This window comes from Mirounga leonina, unplaced genomic scaffold (genome assembly GCF_011800145.1).
Source record: "Mirounga leonina isolate KUSES-001 unplaced genomic scaffold, KU_Mleo_1.0 Mir_357, whole genome shotgun sequence".
Taxonomy (NCBI): domain Eukaryota; kingdom Metazoa; phylum Chordata; class Mammalia; order Carnivora; family Phocidae; genus Mirounga; species Mirounga leonina.
Genome location: NW_023270702.1, coordinates 11,626,141 through 11,649,280, shown reverse-complemented (window position 1 = coordinate 11,649,280; position 23,140 = coordinate 11,626,141). Strand labels below are relative to the sequence as shown.

General features: G+C 36.1%; 1 protein-coding gene across 8 annotated transcripts in view; it reads right to left on the bottom strand.

The window, feature by feature from the left end:
- Positions 1–23,140, bottom strand: part of ANK2 (ankyrin 2) — a 322,635-nt gene that overhangs the window by 208,929 nt on the left and 90,566 nt on the right. For 7 of the 8 annotated variants that reach the window (XM_035030300.1, XM_035030302.1, XM_035030305.1 and 4 more), the window contains exon 1: positions 13,160–14,288. The exons of the other annotated variant lie outside the window; for it this stretch is intronic. In XM_035030300.1, the coding sequence (XP_034886191.1) occupies positions 13,160–13,294 (135 nt within the window). In that variant the 5' untranslated portion in view covers positions 13,295–14,288. Of the gene's footprint in view, positions 1–13,159; positions 14,289–23,140 lie in introns of those variants that run through there. 8 annotated transcript variants of the gene reach the window in all.

The following is a 23,140-nucleotide window of genomic DNA, read 5'->3' as shown; positions in this document are numbered from 1 at the left end:
GTCTTTTTAGAAAGGAGAAACTATGATTTTATTCTTCTTTGGGGAAAAAGAAAAGACTTTATATAAAGCAATACATAAGCTTTTATCATTGTCTAAATTATCCAAAGAAGAGAACTGCTGACTACTCAGTATTTCTTTTTTTTTTTTAAGATTTTTTATTTATTTATTTGAGAGAGAGAGAATGAGAGACAGAGAGCATGAGAGGGAGGAGGGTCAGAAGGGTCAGAGGGAGAAGCAGACTCCCTGCCGAGCAGGGAGCCAGATGTGGGACTCGATCCCGGGACTCCAGGATCATGACCTGAGCTGAAGGCAGTCGCTTAACCAACTGAGCCACCCAGGCGCCCTGACTACTCAGTATTTCTGAATGCATAACAACATACAGTAACATCTTTCAAAAACCTCGGTAGTTACTGTAAGACTAATTAACTTTCTAAATAAAAAAGAGATCATTGGTTTGTTGGAATTATTCTGACCAAGCTACAGAGAAGAGAAGCTGTTTTCTCTTAGAATTATTATACATATAAAATATACTTCATTTTGGTCATAGGAAATCTACATATTTAATTCCACCTCTACATTCTTACATAAATATCTACCTGTGGTATAACACATAATATTAAACTGTCATGTGTGTGTCGTGTGTGAGTGTGTGTGGTATGTGTGTATGGAGAGAGAATCGTATATCCCATTTTCAGAACAAAACTATAATTTTACTTGAAGGCAGGAACCATGTCTTATAATTCTTAGAATTTCCAAAGACTAGTTCAATGCCTAAAATATATTAGTCAATAAAGATAATTATGTTGATAATGAGACCTTGGTAAGAGCGTTATTGTGTATACAAAGCTTATACAAAGCTGACAACAGGTAAGATAAATATAAGTTATTCTAGCTTTAATTGCTCAAAAATTAAACTTAGAAAATTTCTAAAGGAGAATGAGGTTACTTTTGGACATATAAAAAGATAGCATTAGAACTTTTTGTGCAAAGCAGTAGTTAACCTTAGCCAAAAAGATCCTGTTCATCCAACAAAATTAACTTAGTTGAAATGGCAAAACTCTTCATAAATATCAACACCACAGATACCTCATTATTGGGCCTTGACCAAGAACCAAGTGGCAGGCTACTTTTGTCTCCCTAATTAAAGGACAACACTTGTGAAAATAAGAGCTACTGAGAATTTCATTTAAAAGATGTTTACATTGGGCCATTTCTGATTAGCAACATTTGAAAGAGGAACCCAGCACATAATGTGAAGCATGATGAGAACTTGGGTATATATTCAAATCCTGTGGCAACACTACAGGATACAATCCTCTATAGCTGGAGAAGCTCCAGTTCTATTTGGTTCATTTTTCCTACATATAAGAATTGTGGGGCATTTTAGTAATTGAGTTCCCTCTACTGACAACATCTTCTCATAATTGTAACCCTTAATTTAGCACTTACGATATGAAGTAATTACTACAAAGATCTAGCCTGATCTTCAAGTAAGCCTAGATCTTTCAAGTAAGAGAATTGATTATACATGCTTTGACTTTTTTCCCACTGTTTTTTGTTTTAAGATAATTGTCAAAAAGCATTGTGAGCAAGCAAGTCAATTCTTCATCGTTTTTACATGATTCACGTGTATCTATGTAAGTTTAGTGATTCCTTTATTGAAATTTATGAATATTTTCTTACAGATTAGGGACTGCCATACACCATGCTAAGATTCTACATGCCACCTGGACTTGCTTCTTCTAAATTGTCCACTTGTGACGGACACTACAACATGCAGTTTGCTTTTGTGTGCATGCACTCTGCTACTCAACCAGACTGCAAACCCCTTACAGGAATGAGCACTATTTTGTACTTTTTGTATTTCTTTCTCATGCTTTCCACAATCATATTAATGGTTAATTATACTGTATGCCAAGCACATTATATTCTCATATAATCCTCATAAACCACCCAAATAAGGAAACTGAGGCTTAGTGAAGGTTAAGTCAGTTGCCCATGGACTTTTGGTAATACATGCCAGAGCTGAGACTCGTCCCCAGTCTCACGCCGGAGGCCATAATCATAACCACCAAGCGTTACCGTCTCCCTAGCCGCCACCCCCCCAACCACGGTTTTCACTGTTGCCTGACTTATAGGATTATCTGTTGCTTTCTGTTTTGGAAGAAAGTTACTGCAGCCACATTCCTAGCCCAGAGATCACATCCTGATCTCTCTAGCTGCTCAGTTCCCTGTCTTGTGCTAAGGGCAGGGCCAAAAGTTTGAACCATAAGGCGCTGACACCTCTAGAATACCAAGATTTCTTTAACATTGCTAACCCAAGAGTTGTGATTTTTAAGGACAAGGGTATACTTTTTCAAAATATTACCGCGTATTCTATTTGACGAGTGATCCAGAGCAATGTCTCTACCACAGTGATCACCATTACCATCCAAAGGAAAAGCTTTTTCAAGCTCCGCAGCATGGTAAGCTTCAAAGACGACATTTGTTCCCCTGTTTTTAAAGCAGCATGCAGACTTTTCCTAGCTCATACTGACACATTTCCCTGAGTGGGATTTAAACCTGGACTGCTTCCAAGAGGGATGAAACCTCTCTCAGCTGTTCTTAATTAATCACCACACCTGCTGTTTAAATGTTGATTACACCTATAAGAAAGGTTAATGGTAAATCTTATTTTCCCAGTAAAAATTAAGTAGCAAAAATGTACCTATAAAAAGTTGGTTCCTCCAAATTAACTGAAAAACTAACAGTAGGATATTAAATAAAATAATAATTTGTTAAAAAACCTAAAAATAAATATATGTCCCATAAAAGTATTTGTCTAAAATCATATAACTTTCTACGTTCTTTATTTCCTTTTTTGTTCTTATAATCTCCCTTCCCTTAAACAAAGTAAGGGGATCAATATAAAATACATATTCTCATAGTTAGAACATTTGAAAAATAAATAAAAAAAAAAATCAGCCAGCAGCCATAATCCCATTATTCAAACATAACAGTGCATATTTTGATGTATTTTCTTCTAGAATGTTTCTACATATACACTATAGATGTGTGTATAGATAATGTTTTTACAAAGTCGAGATAGTTATACCCTATCTTCTACTTTTATAACATTACCAAGTAAGTATTGCCTACATCGTTCAAAAGTTTTGAAAGATATTCTAAATCTCATACAATAGTTTATAGGTAGATTATAATTGTTTTTAGCTTCTCTTAATCATTTGTACAACTAGTACCTTTGACTTTCATTATTGTCAAGAAAGCTATGGTAAAAAGTTTTTATGTAAGTCTTTGTGCCTGTTTTGATTATGTCCATTGTTTAAATTCCTAAAGGTAGAATAATCATTTCAAAGACGTAGATTCTTGGTACATATTGTCATATTGTACAACTGTCCTTGAGAGACACTGAATCAAAAGATATACCTATTTGTGGAAGGGCCTCTCTCAACACAACATGCTCAAAGTTGCTTTGCTCAACTGATGTGTGTATCATTACGGTTTTGATTTATCTTTTCTATTTTCAAAGAATTTGAAAACTTAATTATACACTTATTGCCTATTACATTTTTTGTCTTCTTTGACTTGTCCACATTTTTGGTCCTTTCAGAGTTCTAAATGTCTTTTTTACTTTTAAAAACTTTATATGGACAAGTTAACATCTTGTCATATTTGTTGCAAGTTCTTCTGAGTTTGTTATTTCTTTAATATATCTTTTGACTTTCCGAAGTTTTAAATTTTATAAATTAAAAAGTATAAGCCTCACTTTTAGATTTTTATTCCATTGCTTTTATGCTTTCTAACCCTGAAATCAGTGAAATACTTCTCTTCATTTTTTTCTAGCTTTAAAAAATTACTTTTTTTTTCCTTTTAACTTTTAATTACCTGAAATTTATTTTGGTATTAAGCATAAGTTACAATCTTACTTGAAATTTTCCAAGTGGGCAATTTTTTCCAATTGTTCAATATCTTTCAACCCACTTTTAACTTCCTCTAACGTCTCCTTTTTAACACTTTTCTCTCCTTGAAAAACCAGCGTAACATAGTGAGCTTAGATCTGCTTTTCAATCCTTCACCACTCACCATGAGATGTCTGACCCTGAGCAAATTAATGAACTCAAGCCTCAGTTTTCCAGTCTATAAAATGCATAGTTATGTGGATAAATAAGGTACTATATATGAAATCCCTAAGGAGAGTGTATTGAGGTAGCAAACACTCAATTAAAGGTAATTTTAATACTGGGCTCACAAAGCCATCATTGGGAGTACATGACATTTATGTTCTGTCAATGGTATGCAGAGCACCATTACAGAACCCAGCAAATAATAGAAGCTAAATAAATGGTAGCTATTATTATTAATAATTAATATAGAATCCCCCCATATTCCTACATTTCTTTTATTTATTCATTTATTTATTTATTCTACTGTTATTTTCCACATCTAAGTCAACTTTTGATTCTGAGTAGAATAGATCTATTCCCAATGCTGGACCAAGAGGTTAGAGATGGGCAACAAAGAAACCCAGGATCAGTAACTTGGCTGACAATGCCTATGGCTAGACTCTGACACATAGGTATAACCATAGGGGTCACATTTTATTTATTTTTTTAAGATTTTATTTATTTGACAGAGACACAGTGAGAGAAGGAACACAAGCAGGGAGAGTGGGAGAGGGAGAAGCAGGCTTCCCGCTGAGTAGGGAGCCTGATGCAGGGCTCGATCCCAGGACCCAAAGGCAGATGCTTAACGACTGAGCCACCCAGGTGCCCCAAGATTTATTTATCTGAAAGAGAGAGAGCGTGCATGAGTGAACATGTGTGGGGCTATAGGGGGCGGTGGGGAGGACAGAGGGAGAGGGAGAGAGAAACTTTAGCAGATTCCACACTGAGTGCAGAGTCTGACATGGAGCTTGATCCCATGTTCCCAAGATCAAGACCTGAGCCAAAACTAAGAATTGGACGCTTAACCAACTGCACCACCCAGGTGCCCCTGTGTGGGTCACATTTTAAACAGAAATGGAAGTTAACATGTCCATCTGGATCATTGCTTAATTCTTAAAAAAATTAACTGGTGAGTATATGTAAATCAACACCAAAGAAAAGATTGATTTTCAGTCTGTATTTTATATATTATATAATAACAGAAAGAAAGAGAAAGAGCACGTAGACAATAAAATTCATTATTTACTTTCTTGGAAGAGACTGATTTAATACTGAATTTTACAGATCTTTTAGAAATGCATATATAATTTTAAAAGTTGAAAATATATGGAATGAATATTTGACACTTCACATTAGTTGATGTACTAAGAAATTTTAATGAGACCAGAAGAACTTTGTTAATCATCTGTCATATGCTACATGACTTTTTGGCATAAGTGTGGAATTCAACCAGGATATTGTACTAGATGTTGATTCCAGGAGAGAATCAGATCATTTGGAACAATCTTGCTGTTCAAGCTGGCTGCTCAACAGTGGAATGAAATTTTAATTTAAAAAAAAAAATGGATACATTTGCACAAAAATGTCTTATAGATCCTCAGTGCCTAGATTTCTGACAGGAGTTTACAAGGTTAAACAATGAATAAAAGGACTCTATATAGGTGTACAGTAATTATTAGCTTTTGGAAGTGGAGCTTAAATGTACTCTAAGTGCTTTCATGAAAATTTCATTGCAGTGCAATGCAAGCACTTTCCTCCTTTTAAAACCATACAGAAGAACTGCAGGAGCTCATAAATATTATGTGTTATAGATATATGGACAAGTTTGTGAAACATCTGCTAGCAGAGCTGACTCCATTCCCATGTGTCCTGTGTGGTCTTGGTTTCTATAATTGCCACTAAATAGAATTTTGGCAATCAGTTTAATTAACCTGGATTAGAAGAATCTTAATAAAATGTGAAGGGTTTTTATACTCTTTTACCCTTTTGCACTGATGATAACATATTCAGCCCTGTCTCTTCAGTAAAATCAACCTCTTAGAACATAAAGCAGTAATTATCATACTTTAGTGCACTCAAGGGTTACTTGGAGATCATGCTTAATCTTGTTAAATAGATATCCTTGGCTTCCACCTCAGAGATTCTAATTCTGGAGGTCTGGAGTGGGGCTCAGCAATCTACATCACTTTAAAACACCCCAGATGATTCTTCTGATGTGAGTGGTTCACAGAACACACTTTGGGAGGTGCTGACATAAAGGATTAACTAGACCTTTCATTCTGTGTATTTATTTTACAACCCAAATACGCCTTATCCCTTATGTCATCATCAATCATTTAGTTGGTCAAAATGTTTGATGTAGGAATGCATAAGAAGCTGAACATGATAAGCCATTTAAAAAATTATTGTGTATTATAGATATATGGACAAGTTTGTAAAACATACACCTTATTGGTAGAAATTTTTTGAATGCCTTTTATTTCTGAAAATTGTCCTTTTCCTTTTGTAAATCTGGGAGAAAAAAAAACTATATGTGAGATCCAATCAAGAAATGGGCAGAAGACATGAACAGACATTTTTCCAAAGAAGACATCCAAATGGCCAACAGACACATGAAAAAGTGCTCAACATCGCTCGGCATCAGGGAAATCCAAATCAAAACTTCAATGAGCTATCACCTCACACCAGTCAGAATGGCTAAAATTAACAAGTCAGGAAACAACAGATGTTGGTGGGGTGCGGAGAAAGAGGAACTCTCCCACACTGTTGATGGGAATGCAGGCTGGTGCAGCCACTCTGGAAAACAGTATGGAGGTTCTTCAAAAAGTTGAAAATATAGCTACCCTACGATCCAGCAATTGCACTACTGGGTATTTACCCCAAAGATACAAATGTAGGGATCCGAAGGAGTATATGCACCCGATGTTTATAGCAGCAATGTCCACAATAGCCAAACTGTGGAAAGAGCCAAGATGTCCATCAACAGATGAATGGATAAAGAAGATGTGGTATATATATACAATGGAATATTATGCAGCCATCAAAAGGAATGAAATCTTGCCATTTGCAACGACGTTGATAGAACTGGAGCATATTAAGCTGAGCGAAATAAGTCAATCAGAGAAAGACATGTATCATATGACCTCACTGATATGAGGAATTCTTAATCTCAGGAAACAAACTGAGGGTGGCTGGAATGGTGGGGGGTGGGAGGGATGGGACGGCTGGGTGATAGACATTGGGGAGGGTATGTGCTACGGTGAACACTGTGAATTGTGCAAGACTGTTGAATCACAGATCTGTACCTCTGAAACAAATAATACATTGTATGTTAAAAAAAAAAAAAAGAAGAAGAAGAAGAAGATAGCAGGAGGGGAAGAATGAAGGGGGGGAAATCGGAGGGGGAGATGAACCATGAGAGATGATGGACTCTGAAAAACAAACTGAGGGTTCTAGAGGGGAGGGGGGTGGGAGGATGGGTTAGCCTGGTGATGGGTATTAAAGAGGGCACGTTCTGCATGGAGCACTGGGTGTTATATGCAAATAATGAATCATGGAACACTACATCAAAAACTAATGATGCAATGTATGGTGATTAGCATAACATAATAAAAAAAAAAAGAAAAAAAAAACTATATGTGACAACTAGTGATTTCCATAAAGTTAAGAATCACAAATTTTCTTGTGTACTTCTGTGTTTTTTTCTTTTTAAGATTTTACTTATTAATTTGAGAGAGAGAAAGAGAGAGCACACATATGCACACACAAGTGGGGGAGGGGCAGAGGGAGAGAGAAAAGCAGACTCCCTGCTGAGCAGGGAGCCAGGTTGTGGGGCTCTTTCCCAGGATCCTGGGATCATGACCTGAGCAGAAGGCAGATGCTTAACCATGTGCACTTCTGTTTTACTAGAGGTCTTAGTAGATGCTTTCTAATTTCCTTCAGAAGGTCAACAACCTAGAAAGATACAATACTAAAGTACTGAATCTAAAGAGACTTCAACTCTAGTTTTAATACATTATTTCTGCCTGGACAGATCCAATTTCTCGTACTTATCCTTGATAAAGTGAGAATTCTTATTTAGACAAATTAGCAATCTTAGAAATTTAATTTGTAGTACATATCATGTACTACAATTTAATAGAGTTGTTAACCAGAATATAGAAATTGTTAGAGTATCAGGTATGACATAAGATTATACTTCAAAGCTCCCTTTTGTAACTCCTTGATAACTAAGGTAGATAAAGAGTACCAAAAAATCTCAAAACCTAAAATAATATGTCAGCAATGTTTATAATTCATCAAAAACATTGTTTCAATTCACAATCTCTACTGTTTAAATACCTGACTTTTGCATAGCTTTTAGATACAATTCATTAGCTCAAAGACACCACTGAAATGATAACACTTCAGATGATCATTTTAGTATTTTTACTTCTTATAAGCAAATATAAAGAAAGGCACAAAAGTATTTTACTATAGTCACATAAGCCCACACAGATATGATATGAATGTAAGGTTTTGAAAAATCAAACACTAAAAATTCTGACAGTCAAATGTGATCGAATATGCCCCAAATTTCAAGGAGAACTTTCAAATGAAAATGAAGGAATCAGTTCCTAGAGGATAGAGCCATGTCTTACCTTCTTTCAACATTAATCTTTAAATAAATCATCCAAAAGTTACATAACCATGTTCTATATCATTTCATATTTTTTTGAAATGCTTTGTCAGAATAGATTTCATGATACTCTTGGCTCTTTTTAGAGTTAATATCAAAACTATATGAAGAAATCTTCCTTGCAGCAATTATAAAAAAAGCTACTAAAAATAATACCTAAAGAAAATGAAAACACTAATTCAAAAAGTTATAGGTACTCATATGTTTATCACAGCATTATTTACAAAAGCCAAGATATGAAAACAACCCAACTGTCCACTGGTAGATGAATGGATAAAGAAGATGATTTTATATATATATAATGGGATATTTACATATCTATAATGGAATATTACACAGCCATAAAAAAGGATGACAACATAGCTGGACCTCGAAGGTATTATGCTAAGTGAAGTAAGTCAGACTGAGAAAGACAAATGCCATATGATGTTACTTACATGTGGAATCTAAAAAAACAGAACAAAAGATTAAATGAAAAACAGAATCAGAGCTATAAACACAGAGAACAAACTGATGGTTGCCAGATGGCAGGGGGATGGGGAGATGAGCAAAGTGGGTGAAGGAGAGTAGAATGAAGGAGAGTAAAAGATACAGGCTTCCAGTTGTGAAATGAATAAATAACAGGAATAAAAGGTACAACATAGGGAATATAGTCAATGGTACTGTAACAGCTTTGTATGGCGACAGATGGTATGCATCCTTGTGGAGAGCATAGCATAACACAGAGTTGAATCACTATGTTGTATACCTGAAACTAACATAACATTCTGTGTCAATCATATTCAAATTTACAAAAATTTTTAAATTGAAAAACAAAACAACCTAACTAAAAAAACAAACAAACAAACAAACAAAAAAACAACCTAACTGTGATAATAACAGATCCTCAAGTCCTTTCAGGTCTAAGAGGCAACCACATTTCAGAAGAAAGCCCTAACATATGCTCAGGAGCCTAACATCTTCATTAGGAATGCAGATATTTTCTCAGTGGATTTGGAATAAGGTCTCTGGAGGTAGAATTCTCTCATCCCTAAAGTTTGAGTAAAAGGAGGGATGCTCACAAGCATTGGGAATACTCACAACAAATGGACTGGAGTCCAGTCCAGCCCATACCTGCAGATGGGGGTAGGAATCTGCCCAGAAGTTTTGCCTACTCCTTTATCTCCATGCAAATACCTCCCTGCTACTAGAGTCCTCACTGCACTAGAAAAGTGAAAACCAGAAATTGTAACTACAGTTTTGAAATGTATTTCCAAATTGCTTTTCAAATAATTAGAAAAATTTACAGCATACTCAGGAATGTCTATCAGTTTCAACACAATCTTCTAAAACTTCATATTATTATATTTTATATCTTTGTTAACAGAATGGTAACTCATGATTATTTTAATTTGTATCTTTACAAATGAGAAAAAATAATAACAAAATTAATATTTAGTAACTGAAAAGTTAGCAGTTTAATAATAATAGAAAGATTTAGTAATTGTGTGAATATAGCCAGACCTATTTGTTGACCTATTGTCCCTGGCAGCTTTCACGCTACACCAGCCCAGAGAAGTCGCTGCCACAGAGACCAGGTGGCCCACAATGTCTATAATGTTCACTCTCTATAGTTCTTTACAGAAAAAGTTAGCTGACCCACGCTCTGGAATTTAAACATTAATTTCTATATACATTAGGAAAATAACATATTATTCGTCCAGTTATAGAATTCTTAAAAATTTGTGGCATATTCGCTGCTCATCTTTTTCACTATAATTTTAAAAAGTTATAATGCCAAAATAATATTTAGTTTTCTATTTTTTTGGTATAATTTCTGTGTTTGCTATGTAATATATCTGGAAATTATTCTGGTCTGATTTTCTTTATCTTTTTAATAAAAAAAAAAACCATAGCTTTTAAGTGGAACTGCAAATATGGACATACAATAACACTGTTCAAGGAGAAATTATTTTTGGTTCCTTACTTCCAATTCCTCATAACTGATCTATTCTTCATTGCTATATTTATCTATACAAATAAATGTCAGAATATTCAAAATCCTAAGTAAGACTTACAGAAAAGAATGAAGTATTGATTTACATAAAACCCAGCAGTTTTAGTATGTCAAATTTATATTTTTTCCATGTTTCATCCTGATTATGAAAAAAATTGGAAAATTTATTTATTTGAAATATTTGGCCTAATGACACAATAAATTATCTAAAATATTTCTAGGCTTATTTCTATGAAAAAGGTTCCAAGTGCCTCTGTTCCAGTCCTCCTTCACCAAAAAAGAATATTATAAAAATAAATGTTAATAAGTTCTAAAGCTCTTAACAACTGTTTACCATTAATTGTGACAAGCATGAATGATGGAAATTGACTAAGGAATATATTTATCTAGATGATCAGGGAATGAGTGATTTCAGTCTTATAGTACCCATTTAACAGCCAAGAAAGATGATGGAGTTCTTAAGTTTGGAAAACTTAAGCTAGACAGAACCATGTATTTAGCTTAAGTCATCCATGGTATTAAGAATTATTATTAATGTTATTATTACTGTGGCCCCACAAAGTAGAGAAATTCTGAGTAGAATATCACTTGGGAAAGAAGACAACAGGTGCATTTGTCTACCATACTTCTACCATAACTTTCCAAGTCACAGCAATCATTACATGCTCCCATTTATAAAATTGTTGACAGAAGAGTTTCTTCAATAATCAGCAGATTATAAGTATGCTATTTAATTCTGAGAAATCAGATTGTGATTTATTTTTTAAATCAACTCACATTTTTCAGGACCAGTATCTATATTAATAGAAATAGAAGGATTTTAATGAGAAAATGATATTGCTGGTGATTATTTCTTTGAAAGCATGTTTAATTGTTTTCTGAATTCTGAAGTTTTGAGTGAATTTCTCATTCCAGCCCTTGGACCTCAAAAGCATGTGGTCACTTGCTCTTGTTTACCTATATTTAATTTTTAAAGCACTTTTATTTTCATGCATTGCATTTTTCTTAATGACGTTTAAAAGGTGAAAAAACGGAATACACTTACGTAACTTAAAAATAGGGAAGGAATTATTAACTAACATTTGAATGAGTGGTTTAAATTCTAAATTAATAAAAAAATATTCATAGAAACTACCTTTTAAACAAGACAGTTACTTCTTAGGGAATATATTTACCCATTGTTGCTAAGCAAGCATGTCGAGTTACTAAAAAGTTACCAAAAAAGTTTACCTTTTTTTGCCACCTCAGTTCAGAAATTGCACTAGAAGCGGCCGCTTAGAAATCTGGAGCGACTCTCCTGGAGGATGTGGGTAATTTAACCCATAACCGAGAAGGAGAAAGCTCAGCTGCGGGGTTGTTAAGGCAGGTGTTCTCCCCTCCCCCGTGGGACTTGCCTGCCTCCCCACCTTTCTGTTTATTCTCCTGCCTGTGGTGACTTCCATTCCCAATCCCGGAAGCACTGTCCTCTTTTTCAGTACAGCGCTGACAGACTTTCTTTTCACTTCTGCTAACTGCAAACCCTGCCTCTGCATGTTGTCATTACTGGTAAGTTCTGTTTCTGTTTCAGTTTCCCTGGGGTCTGACAGACTTTCAATGCTAGGAAATTATGGGATTCATCCAGATCACAGTAACAGCCAAAGAGCACCTCAGACTCCTCACCCACTTGTTCTTCTCACCCCTGGAAATATCAGGTGCCACATCCTGAGTATGAGTACAACCCCTCTGTTTCTTTTACTCAGAAATCCTACATATCTTAGTCTCATGGTTTCACTCTGAAATAAATAACTTGCAATAAGGTCAAATTCCTGGGTCTGACAGATCAAAGATAAACCTTATTCTCCAGGAAATTTGAAAATCAAAGTATTTCAAGAAAGAAATTGTTGGCCCTCCCAGCCAAAAATCACAATAGGCCTTTGAAACCATTTTAAGGAACATATCGTGACTATGAATTATTACAATCTGAAAGTCAACTTAAACATTTGATTGCTCATGTTTTACGCATCTGCACAAAATATTAGTGTCATAATTAAAATGGTATTTAAGGGCCCTTTCACTGAAGTTAGTCAGATATTGGAAGTAAAATGCCTTTATAGGGCTGCAACTGGGATTCCAAGTTAGCATATGCTTAAAAAATGCCCTGTGACCTCATGGAAAATGAACTATACGTGAATATATAAATAGGCCAAAGAATGTGACAGCCTGAATGTAAGGGAATCTGCAATATTGCTCTAAGTCACTCTATAATAAAATATATGTTCAGCTTTGCACAAAATTTCAAATTAAAAAGACAGCATCACTGTCTATTTCCAAATGTCAGTTCATAGCTAAAGCCAAACTCAGGAGGCATGAACATGTGATGCCGTGTGGCACGAAGAGAACACAACAGCGTGCCACCGAACCAGAGGCAGCTGGGTAGTTTGATCACATTGGTTTTATTCTGTCAACTTCCTTCCAGGAAGCTTGGAGGTTGACCAATGAGGTCCACTGTTGATCCTTAGGCCACCACCCTCCCCTCCTTCTCGTTTGTGGCTTAGAACTTACCCACACCCCAAGTTCTCTGGTGTCCTCGCTGTTACAGCCATAGTAGTCTGGGGTTTTATCCAATTCCTGCATGTGTCCTTGTGCTCTTACGCTCTTATCCGCATGACAGGACGGGCAGAGAGCGGCATTACCCATCTCAGTTCTACAGTTCCTGCTGTCACTGGGCCTGTGCTTGCCCTCTGTGCTCTGTCCAGGGCTCCCAGGGGAGCACTACTGTGGACAATGCATCCAGACGATCCTTGGCTCCTCTGCTCAATTCCCCTACACGCCCCTCACCAGTTCTCCCCATCTGCTGGCTGGCTTGCTGGTGTCAGAGAGAACTCAAAACCCCAGCAACTGCAGGCTGCATTCAGTGACCATTTCCAATTCAGGCTCTGCCAGTCTATTTTTACACCTACCAGGCCAGCTATGCATGTCAATGGAGTGAGGGGGGTGAGCTGAGACAGAGCAGGGGAGGGGGCGGTGTTGTTTTGTTTTTCACCATGTGAGCGGCCTGCTCTACACATGGACTTAAGTTCCTGCTGTGTAAAATGTCTCTACATTGAGAATTTTGGCATTACTTAGTAAATGCCTTTGAGTCCTTTAATTTTTTTCCCCTTCTGTCTTTCTAGTCACACGGAACACCAAATCTGTTAATGATCTCACTTTACCAGCATAATAGGTAGAAATTATTTTCATAATTGTTTAAACCAAGGGTCATCTCCTCAGCTGACATACATTATCTTTTTCATGATCATTTACAGAAAACAACTGGCCATCCTTTCAGCATTTAAACTTCATCAGAAACACATCCATCAAAATGGCTCATTTTACAATGGTATAGATATCTTGAATTTTACAAAGTAGCTACAGTTTTCCATTATTCAGGATTGTACCGCAGTAGAGCAAACATTTTGATTTACTTATAATTCTTTTTAATTTTTAATATTTTGAAAACGTTTCCCCCAGCTTTATAAAAAAATAATTCGGAATGGCTTTCAAAAACATACATACCATCTCTGAAACCATATTATAGATTTTTGAAAGAAGTTGTTTCCACTGAGATGAGCACAGCAAATGCACAGTAGGTTTTTATGAAGCCCAATTATGATAAACATCAAGACTTTGTTATAGACTGTTATTGATTAAACTTTATTCACCCCATTAAGTTTCCTCTAAAACTTTATATATATATATATATATAGTGTTTTGCTGTTAGTCCTATCCTTCCTCATTTGATACTTGCTTTCTCTCTTCATATCTTCTAAATAGGTTTTAAACTACTCAATGGCAGGATAAAGATTTACATTTTGTATCACCTTCCAAGTTATATATTATATTAAATGTTAAAGAAATCTACTGAATTGAAAGCAATCATTTGGGGAAAACAGGATGTGGAAGATATTTAGAAATTAACCACATTACATTTGATAGAATAAAACTCACCTTTCCAACTTGCCATTTTTTAAAACTAAAAATGCCTGTCATTATGATTATTTATTTAAATTAAAAACAGCATTCTTGAAATAGCCTACCATGCTATATTGCTATCCAAAACACTTAACCAAAAAAAAGCCCAACCAAACAAACAAAAACAAACAAACAAACAAAAACACTCCACCCTTTAACAAACTCAAATCCAAGAATGGCATTTTTGGATTGTTCATTCTTATAGCCCCATGCTGGGATATTTTTCGGTTTTGTTTTGTTTTGTTTTTTACCAATCCTGTTTGAATAGCTCTTTATCCCAGAATTTATGAACCTCGAGTATGTTATTTACTGTAAAGCTCTTACCCTTATCTTCCAATTTCTAAGAGGCACTAACAGTATTTGGTGAAATTATTTTTATCTTTCAGCTATAGGTGATGACATATCTTAAAACAGTTTTTTTTTAATTTATTGACTGAACCAATAACATTATGATAAAAATGGGGGGCATAATTTCTCCATTCATGTGAAAGACAAGCATAATTTAAACATTTTAAATGTTAAAGTTTTAATGGGGATTAAGGAGGGTACTTGTTGTGATGAGCCTGGGTGTTGTATGGAAGTGTTGAATCGCTATACTGTATACCCGAAACTAATATTACCCTGTCTGTTAATTAACTGGAATTTCATAAAAACTTAAAAAAAAAAAAAAAACCTACGGAAAAGTGTTAAAGGTTTAGGTGAAAGTATTCATAAAGATGAAACGTTAATATCAGTAACAGGATCAGACTGGTAGCTGAGATATACCAAGCAAAACCTTTTGTGTTGCTCAAATTATTTTTATATAGACTAAACTAATGATTTATCATAATGTGGTAATTCCTCACCAAATGTTACACCTACTTGAACAATATGTTGTAGAAATTAAGTAAGCACTGGTGTATAATAATGTGTTTACAAACTCTTTCAAAAAGATGTTTTAAAATGTCCTATCTTCTTCTCTAAGGTTCTTAGAGCCTTACAGTGACAAAGTCTTATAACATGCTTCTTCTTGAATATATATGAACTATTTTATTCAGAATATAAACCAAGATTTTACCAGCTGTTAAAAGAGGTACACTTCTTTTCTCTCTTTTGGAATTAGTTGCCTATTTTTAAAACATAAAAATTTAATATTCAACAATCTTTTAATATAGAATCATGTAATTTAAAACCTGGAAGCAAATCCTAAAATTTCTCTGTGGCCTCATTCCTTCATTCTAGAGTTGAGATCCGAATCCCTGTACTTAACATGTGTAAAAGGAATATTTAACCACTCTAGCTTAGGGAAAGATGTCCCTAGGTGCTCAATAAATAATTTTGCCGTGCTTTAACAGCATGAATTGTTTCCTGGAATCTTTCTGGCTCGTTAATACATTACCCATTCTACCACTATGCCTTCGATTTTCTTCTTCTTCAGCCAAGCAGCTAAGCATCCCTTTCTCCACCAGTCCCTGTTCATTGTCTCTTTCAAAGCTCATCTTAAAATTCACTTTCCCCTAAAAGTCTTAATTACACCTACGTTAGTCCCTTAACTTGTTCTATCTTTTCGAATAAAGTTGGGACCACTATCAGCTATTTGCTCTTTTTACAGAATATGGCTTGTCTCTCACTGACCTTCTCATAGATGTAAAATATACACAGTAGTTTAAACGTTTGCTAAGTAAATGAATAAAAGGCAGCCACAGATAGGAGCACGACTGATAATACCAATATTTAACTGCACTACACTGACCTTTTTGCACATTAACAGTAACAGATTTAATAATTTTAAACATTTTTATGCATGACCAATCTTTCATTTTCATTTCCACATTTACAATAAACACTCTGATTAGTCTTTGAAAAAATATTAACATTGTTTGGAGTTTATTTTCCTAGAACAGAATTTGTAGTGCTTTGTTTCAAAAGAAAAAAAAATGTTTATAAAGTACACTGGAACATAAACCAAAAGAGAAACATGTTGACAACCCCTGCAAGATACTCTTTCTAAATGACTAGCAATTAGGTTCCTACCCTTCTCTCTTTCCTTTATCCCAGGGAAATCTTCCCATTCTTTCCTTAATAGAAAAAAATGTCCTACTTACTGAATATAATAACACCCATGCTCTTTATCATCAGGGCTGCCCCGAAATATGCCTCCCAGCGGCATCAAAATCTCACTACTAAGTTTGGTGCCTCAACAAGTGTGGGCAAAGGAAAGGCAAATATCCACTGCTGGTGCTCCTGTGATTGCTAAAATTTCCTATTTGCTGGCCAAACAGATTGAAATGATCAATTTGGAAGATATCATAGCTGTGAAAATAGAACTTTTCAATGAACAGCTTCATACGTGATCACTCCAGACTTTGCCAATGCTGCTTTCTGCGTAATCAAAAAAAGGGTGAGAGGAGTTTGCAAAAGAGGACATTGCTTCAGAGGTTAAAATATTGCTAGTTTTAGGGGCGCCTGGGTGGTCCAGTCAGTTGAGCGTCCAACTCTTGGTTTTGGCTCAGGTCATGATCTCATGGGTCGTGAGATCTAGCCCTGCATCAGGCTCTGCGTTCAGTGAGGAATCTGCCTGAAGATTCTCTCCCTCTGCCCCATCCCCCACTCGTGTGCACACTCTCTCCCAAAAATAAATAAATAAATCTTTAAAACAAATATTGCTACTTCTATTTCCTAGTGGTTAACTAAGAGTGGCTGCCAGACAGACTTGTCACGAAAGCTTGGGTGATGTGACGACCTATATACCGAACATTTTGCCAATTAGAAGGCAAGGTTAGCAAATACTGTGTAGTACTCATGCCTTCATCATGCCCCCGTAGATTGTTAGGATCTCTGTGGACATCTGACAAGGGATATGCTTTCTGCCAGGGCAGAACAATGTCACCACTGTTTCTCAAAAATGCTTCAAAGTCATTAGGGCAAATTACTCAGAAAGCAAATATTTGCATGTTTGGACACACTCAGAGCAGGATACTTGACTTCGGTGCGTGATTTAGAATGTGAAATTCAAAGCCCTCATGATGGGACATATTTGCAATATCCTTCTTAAATTTCCAGGCACTTTTATTGTTATTATTTCATCTGTATTACTGTGGTTCAAATCCATCAAAAGAGAAAAACGATTAAGGACTGAGAACAAAGGCCAGCCTCTCATCTGTAATCTTCTGAAAGTAGCTGCTAAAGTCCCTACACAGCAAAGCTGAAAACCATCCATTGCAGTTTTAAATTTCACCTTTTAAAGAAGAAGCAATTATTATGGAATCATCAGAAAACTAACACCTTAGAGAAGAAATAACTGTATCAGTTCTCTAATTTAACCTAAAGAGTTATATCACAGCTCCTGCAGAGGAATGAAAAGACCTCTTAGCTAGGAATAACTAATCCCAGATTTTGGTTCTACCACTCATTTACCTGCATGGATTTGTGTAACCTTATCAAATCTGGGCTTGAGTTTTCTCTTTGAAAACAAGGGGGTCAGACTAGATGATTGCTAGATCCCTTCCAGCTCTGAAGTTCTTTACTTCCATGCAACAACACTTGTTTACATTTGAACATATACCTAACAGGTGGTAGTTGAAGCTGACCATCTATTTAGTTAGCAAGCATGAGAAAAAAAAAAAAAATCGAAAAGAACAACTCAATATGTTGCATCACAGGTCCCTGGTTCTATGAGCTGATGGCATTCAGTGGCATTTCTATGGGATACTCACAAGGGAAGATGAAAGGACCGTCATGTGAAATATGACAAACTCTTGTCGGTATCTAGGAGCTCTATTCCAAGGTGAGGACCTTTACGCTCTTGCTCCACCTTTCCTGAATATTAGCCCCACTGAAAAACTAGAAGCATTTTGGAAAGCTCGCCCTGCCAGTTTTCTGCATCTCACAATTGTAAAACAACTTTCACCAGGAAGTGGTCTCAGTCTCCGAACCTGGTGTTATAGGACAGCTTTATAGGATTTTGTAGGACAAGTTTTTGCAAATCACCTGCATAAAATACAGGAATTTTATTCTCCCTCATAGATTTCAGTTAATTTGTTCTTAAAGGGCAAGTGCTGTCTGTCATAATAAAAATATTGAAGAACAGGGGCCCCTGGGTGGCTCAGTTGGTTAAGTGTCTGCCTTCGGCTCAGGTCATGGTCCCAGGGTCCTGGGATCGAGCCCCGCATCAGGCTCCTTGCTCATTGGGAAGCCTGCTTCTCCCTTTCCCACTGCTGTTCCCTCTGCTTGTGCTCTCTCTGTGTGTCAAATAATAAATAAAAAATCTTTAAAAAAAATATTGAAGAACATATTTTTCCTGGAGTCTTTAAAGAGGCAAATCTGAAAAAATGTTTCACTCAGAATTATGTAATTTAATTTTTTTTCTCTCTTGCAAGTTGTAAGGGTTATTCAAGTATCTATATCACACAAATGAAAAAAGGGAAGTCCAATCTCCTTTTTTTTTTTTTAAAGATTTTATTTATTTATTTGACAGAGAGAGACACAGCGAGAGAAGGAACACAAGCAGGGGGAGTGGGAGAGGGAGAAGCAGGCTTCCTGCGGAGCAGGGAGCCCGATGCGGGGCTCGATCCCAAGACCCTGGGATCATGCCCTGAGCCAAAGGCAGACGCTTAACGACTGAGCCACCCAGGCACCCCCAAGTCCAATCTCTTAATCTAAACTATCACTGCAGCATAAAATGTCCTAATATGATGGTGTTGCCACTTTGTATTTGGCAGATCATCATTAATATGTAAGATATGTGCTGCTTTTGCTGAATTTAGAATTAGATTTTAGATTACAATCCACCTCCCCTTATACTCCGAAAACCATGCTAGCCATAATTCAAAACTGATTGTTTTGGTCAAATATATTTATCTGATTAAACTAATATTTTATTACTCCTATTGTGTGCACAATTCTGCATGCCCAATCACAGGAAACCAGGGACAAATTCTTCCAACTTTGGGCATCGGTGACCTGTGGAAAAAAAACTGGAACATTCTGTGCAACAACAGAGACAGCACATTATTTTCTCCTGTGTTTGGACACATTCAATATAATTTCTTCAGCTAAAAGTCAAACATGTAATGATTTTCACCCATTGGATCTGTTATATAACTGATCAATCAGGAAAACTGTTGCATAATTTATAGATCTACAACAGATTCTCTATATTAACACGTGGCATAACTTTTCTAATTGAGGTCAGTATAAATGAGTTTTTCTGTGTATGCTGTCCACAAATTAATCAAAAGGAGTATCTCCAAGCAATTTATGTGCCCACAAACATCAAATAACCAATTTAATTTTACATTCCTCCCGGCTATTATTTTCATTCCAGACTGCTGCCTCTTGACTCCTCGTCTATAAAGGAGGACATTCTTTAATAAACAGTGCTACAACTTGAGAAGTTTTCTAAAGGCTACTCCACACAGTGCCTGGCACAAAGTGGGCACTCCATAAATGTCGTTGACTGACATTAAAGACACTACGAGGCAAGAAGTGGAGGGTGTCCAAAGCAAGCCTAGAGGGCCATGTGACTCGTTCAATGCGGTCATACTGGACTGCATTCTGAAACACAACATGAAGAAAACAATTTAGCCATTGTGTACTCCTACTTTTTCTGGAAAAAAAAAAATACGTATCCACATAACACTCAGAAAATGGTTAACTACTACAGCAGGGGCTCCTCAAAAGCTTCATTTGTAGAAAAAGTCAAGGATGCAAATAAAAAAGCAGAGAGGGGGCTCCACTGCAATCTGACTTTAATAGTTATTTTCTGAAACCTAAGTCAGTATTTTAGTTTACTAACATTTCTTGTAAGTTTCCATCTGTAAAGCAGGGAGAGTGGATAGAGGTAATCTGGAACGGATTCTGTTAAGGGGATTTTAAGATGAATGAATGGTGCACAGCCCAACTGTTGACCATTTCATGGGGTAAAGTCTCGTGCCCAAAGGAACAACGTGCTTAGACATAACTCTTCACAACAAGCTGACCAGTTATGCTGTATATGATACATGCCACAGTTGTCTAGACCTATCTATCAAAATGGTCTCTCACATGCCATGGTAGTTAGACACCATGCTTGATCATTAGGACAAGATAAATAGGAGTGCTGTCTTAAGGAGAATTTATAATCAACCTCCCCAAATAATATCTTAAGTATATAGGAAACTCCAACACTAAGCTCAAATAAATTATCCATGACTAATATTAGCAAATAAAAATTCACTTATCCTTTCCATACTTCTCAAGTCTCATTTCATTTAGTATATGGGGTTTCCCTTTGATGGTTCACAGGCATTAAGTTTCATACATTTATAGTTGCCATTTGTACATTCGCCCTTGAGGTTCTAGAAAAATAGCAACTTTGCAAAAACTTTTTGGGTTATGATATACAATATGAAGGCTTAAATGTTTTGATACATTTGCCATTACTGAAAAAATTTCTTCAATTTAAAACAGAACCCAGTTCAATGTAATCATATACTCAACTATTTTAATCTATCGGTCTCAAAGTATTTTAAAATAACTTCCCAACAAAATAAATGCACATGTACACATGCACGCACACCATCTGAAATGAAACAGGAGACATAGACATTTGAAATACACTGCCAGGCTGGCGCACCTGGGTGGCTCAGTCCATCAAGCGGTGGTTCTTGGTTTAGGCTCAGGTCATGATCCCAGGGTCATGGGATCCAGCCCCATATCAGGCTCCAGGCTCAGTATGGAGTCTGCTTGAGGTTCTTTCCCTCTCCTTCTCCCTTTATCTCCCACTCCCTCCCCCTCTGTCCTGCGCCCCCCCTCCAAAGCATACAGCGGCACACTGCGCACTCTCTCTCAAATAAATAAAATCTTGAAAAAAATTTAAAAATTAAATTAAATACACTGCCAGGCTATAGCCAGGCTTTGATCAATTATGAACAAATTCAAGTTCAAACTAAATTTTTTTTAAAGATTTTATTTATTTATTTGACCGAGAGAGATATAGCGAGAGAGGGAACACAGGCAGGGGGAGTGGGAGAGGGAGAAGCAGGCTTCCCAAGGAGCAGGGAGCCCGATGCGGGGACTCGATCCCAGGACCCTGGGATCATGACCTGAGCCGAAGGCAGACGTTTAACAACTGAGCCACCCAGGTGCCCCTCAAACTAAATTTCTAATACTAGTTCAAACTGGAGCAGATATAGGCATTTATAAAAATTACCAATTAAACCTGACTTACTATGAGGATGGTAACTGATTTCCTTGTACTACATTAAAGCATTAAATCAAGAAGTTTCTGTGATTGTAAAATATGGTATTATTATTTTTTTAAAAAATACATGTGGAGGGGCGCCTGGGTGGCTCAGTCGTTAAGTGTCTGCCTTCGGCTCAGGTCATGATCCCAGGGTCCTGGGATCGAGCCCCGCATCGGGCTCCCTGATCGGCAGGAAGCCTGATTCTCCCTCTCCCATTCCCCCTGCTTGTGTTCCTGCTCTCGCTATCTCTCTCTCTGTCAAATAAATAAATAAAATCTTTAAAAAAATTTAAAAAATTTAAAAAATAAATAAAAAATACATGTGGAGTGTGCATTTAATCAAGAACTAAATTAACTACAATTACAGAATGATAGACTAAATTTATTTCAAAGGCTGAGAAAACTCAGAGCACCAAAAATAATCTGAATTTCATTGTCCAACTGATACTTTATTTGGGTTCTATTTCAAGATCTCTCTAGAGCAAATTTATTCTATGCATCTTAAAGTATAAATAATTGTTTATAATCCTTTACCTACTATTCATACTAGAATAAGTATCCTGGTTATATATCATTTGTTCCCTTGGATAATGGGAAATTTTTTGATAAAGTTTTTAATAATGTCCTACTTTTTTTTGGAAGATGGAATAATTTTACAGGCAATCAAAAACCCTGTGAATATGAAAATAAAAATATTATAAAATCAATTTCATTAACTCAATTCTTCTAAAATTGTGTCATTGTGGTCTTATGTCCTCTGAACTACAATGTTACTGGCCATATGTTGTAAGGAAGGAATTTCTGGCCAAGCACTACCAGCTGCCCCTGTTAACTTTAGTATTCCTATCTGTATAATAATGAGCTACAGTAAATAGACTCTTGTGCTGATGTTTGTATGTGTTAAATCTTTAGAGTCGTAAGTTTATAAATCATGCTATGAGGTCAGCATATGATTTATCTTCTCTGCAGGAAGGTAAGAAAGAAATAAAGAAGGAAGAAGGGAGAAGGGAAGGAAAGATTATAAATATGATAAGAAAATCCAGATCTATCTCTAAAACTTAAGAAGGGCTTTTTCTTTAAGAGCAGTTATTAAAAATATTTTTAATAAATATGTTTTTCCTTTTTACTAGTTCTTTAGAGCTAGTAGTTAAATATTCTCGGGGCTTTCCTAGGTCAATAAAGAATCTCTCCACTAAGCCAATATTCTCCTCAAACCTGCTCCTGGCTCAACTGACCAGCACCCCTATATTCTTTGCTGCTCAAGCTGGAAATGTTGATGTTTTTGACACTCCCTTTCCTATACACCTAGGCCTAAAGAATCTGCTTTT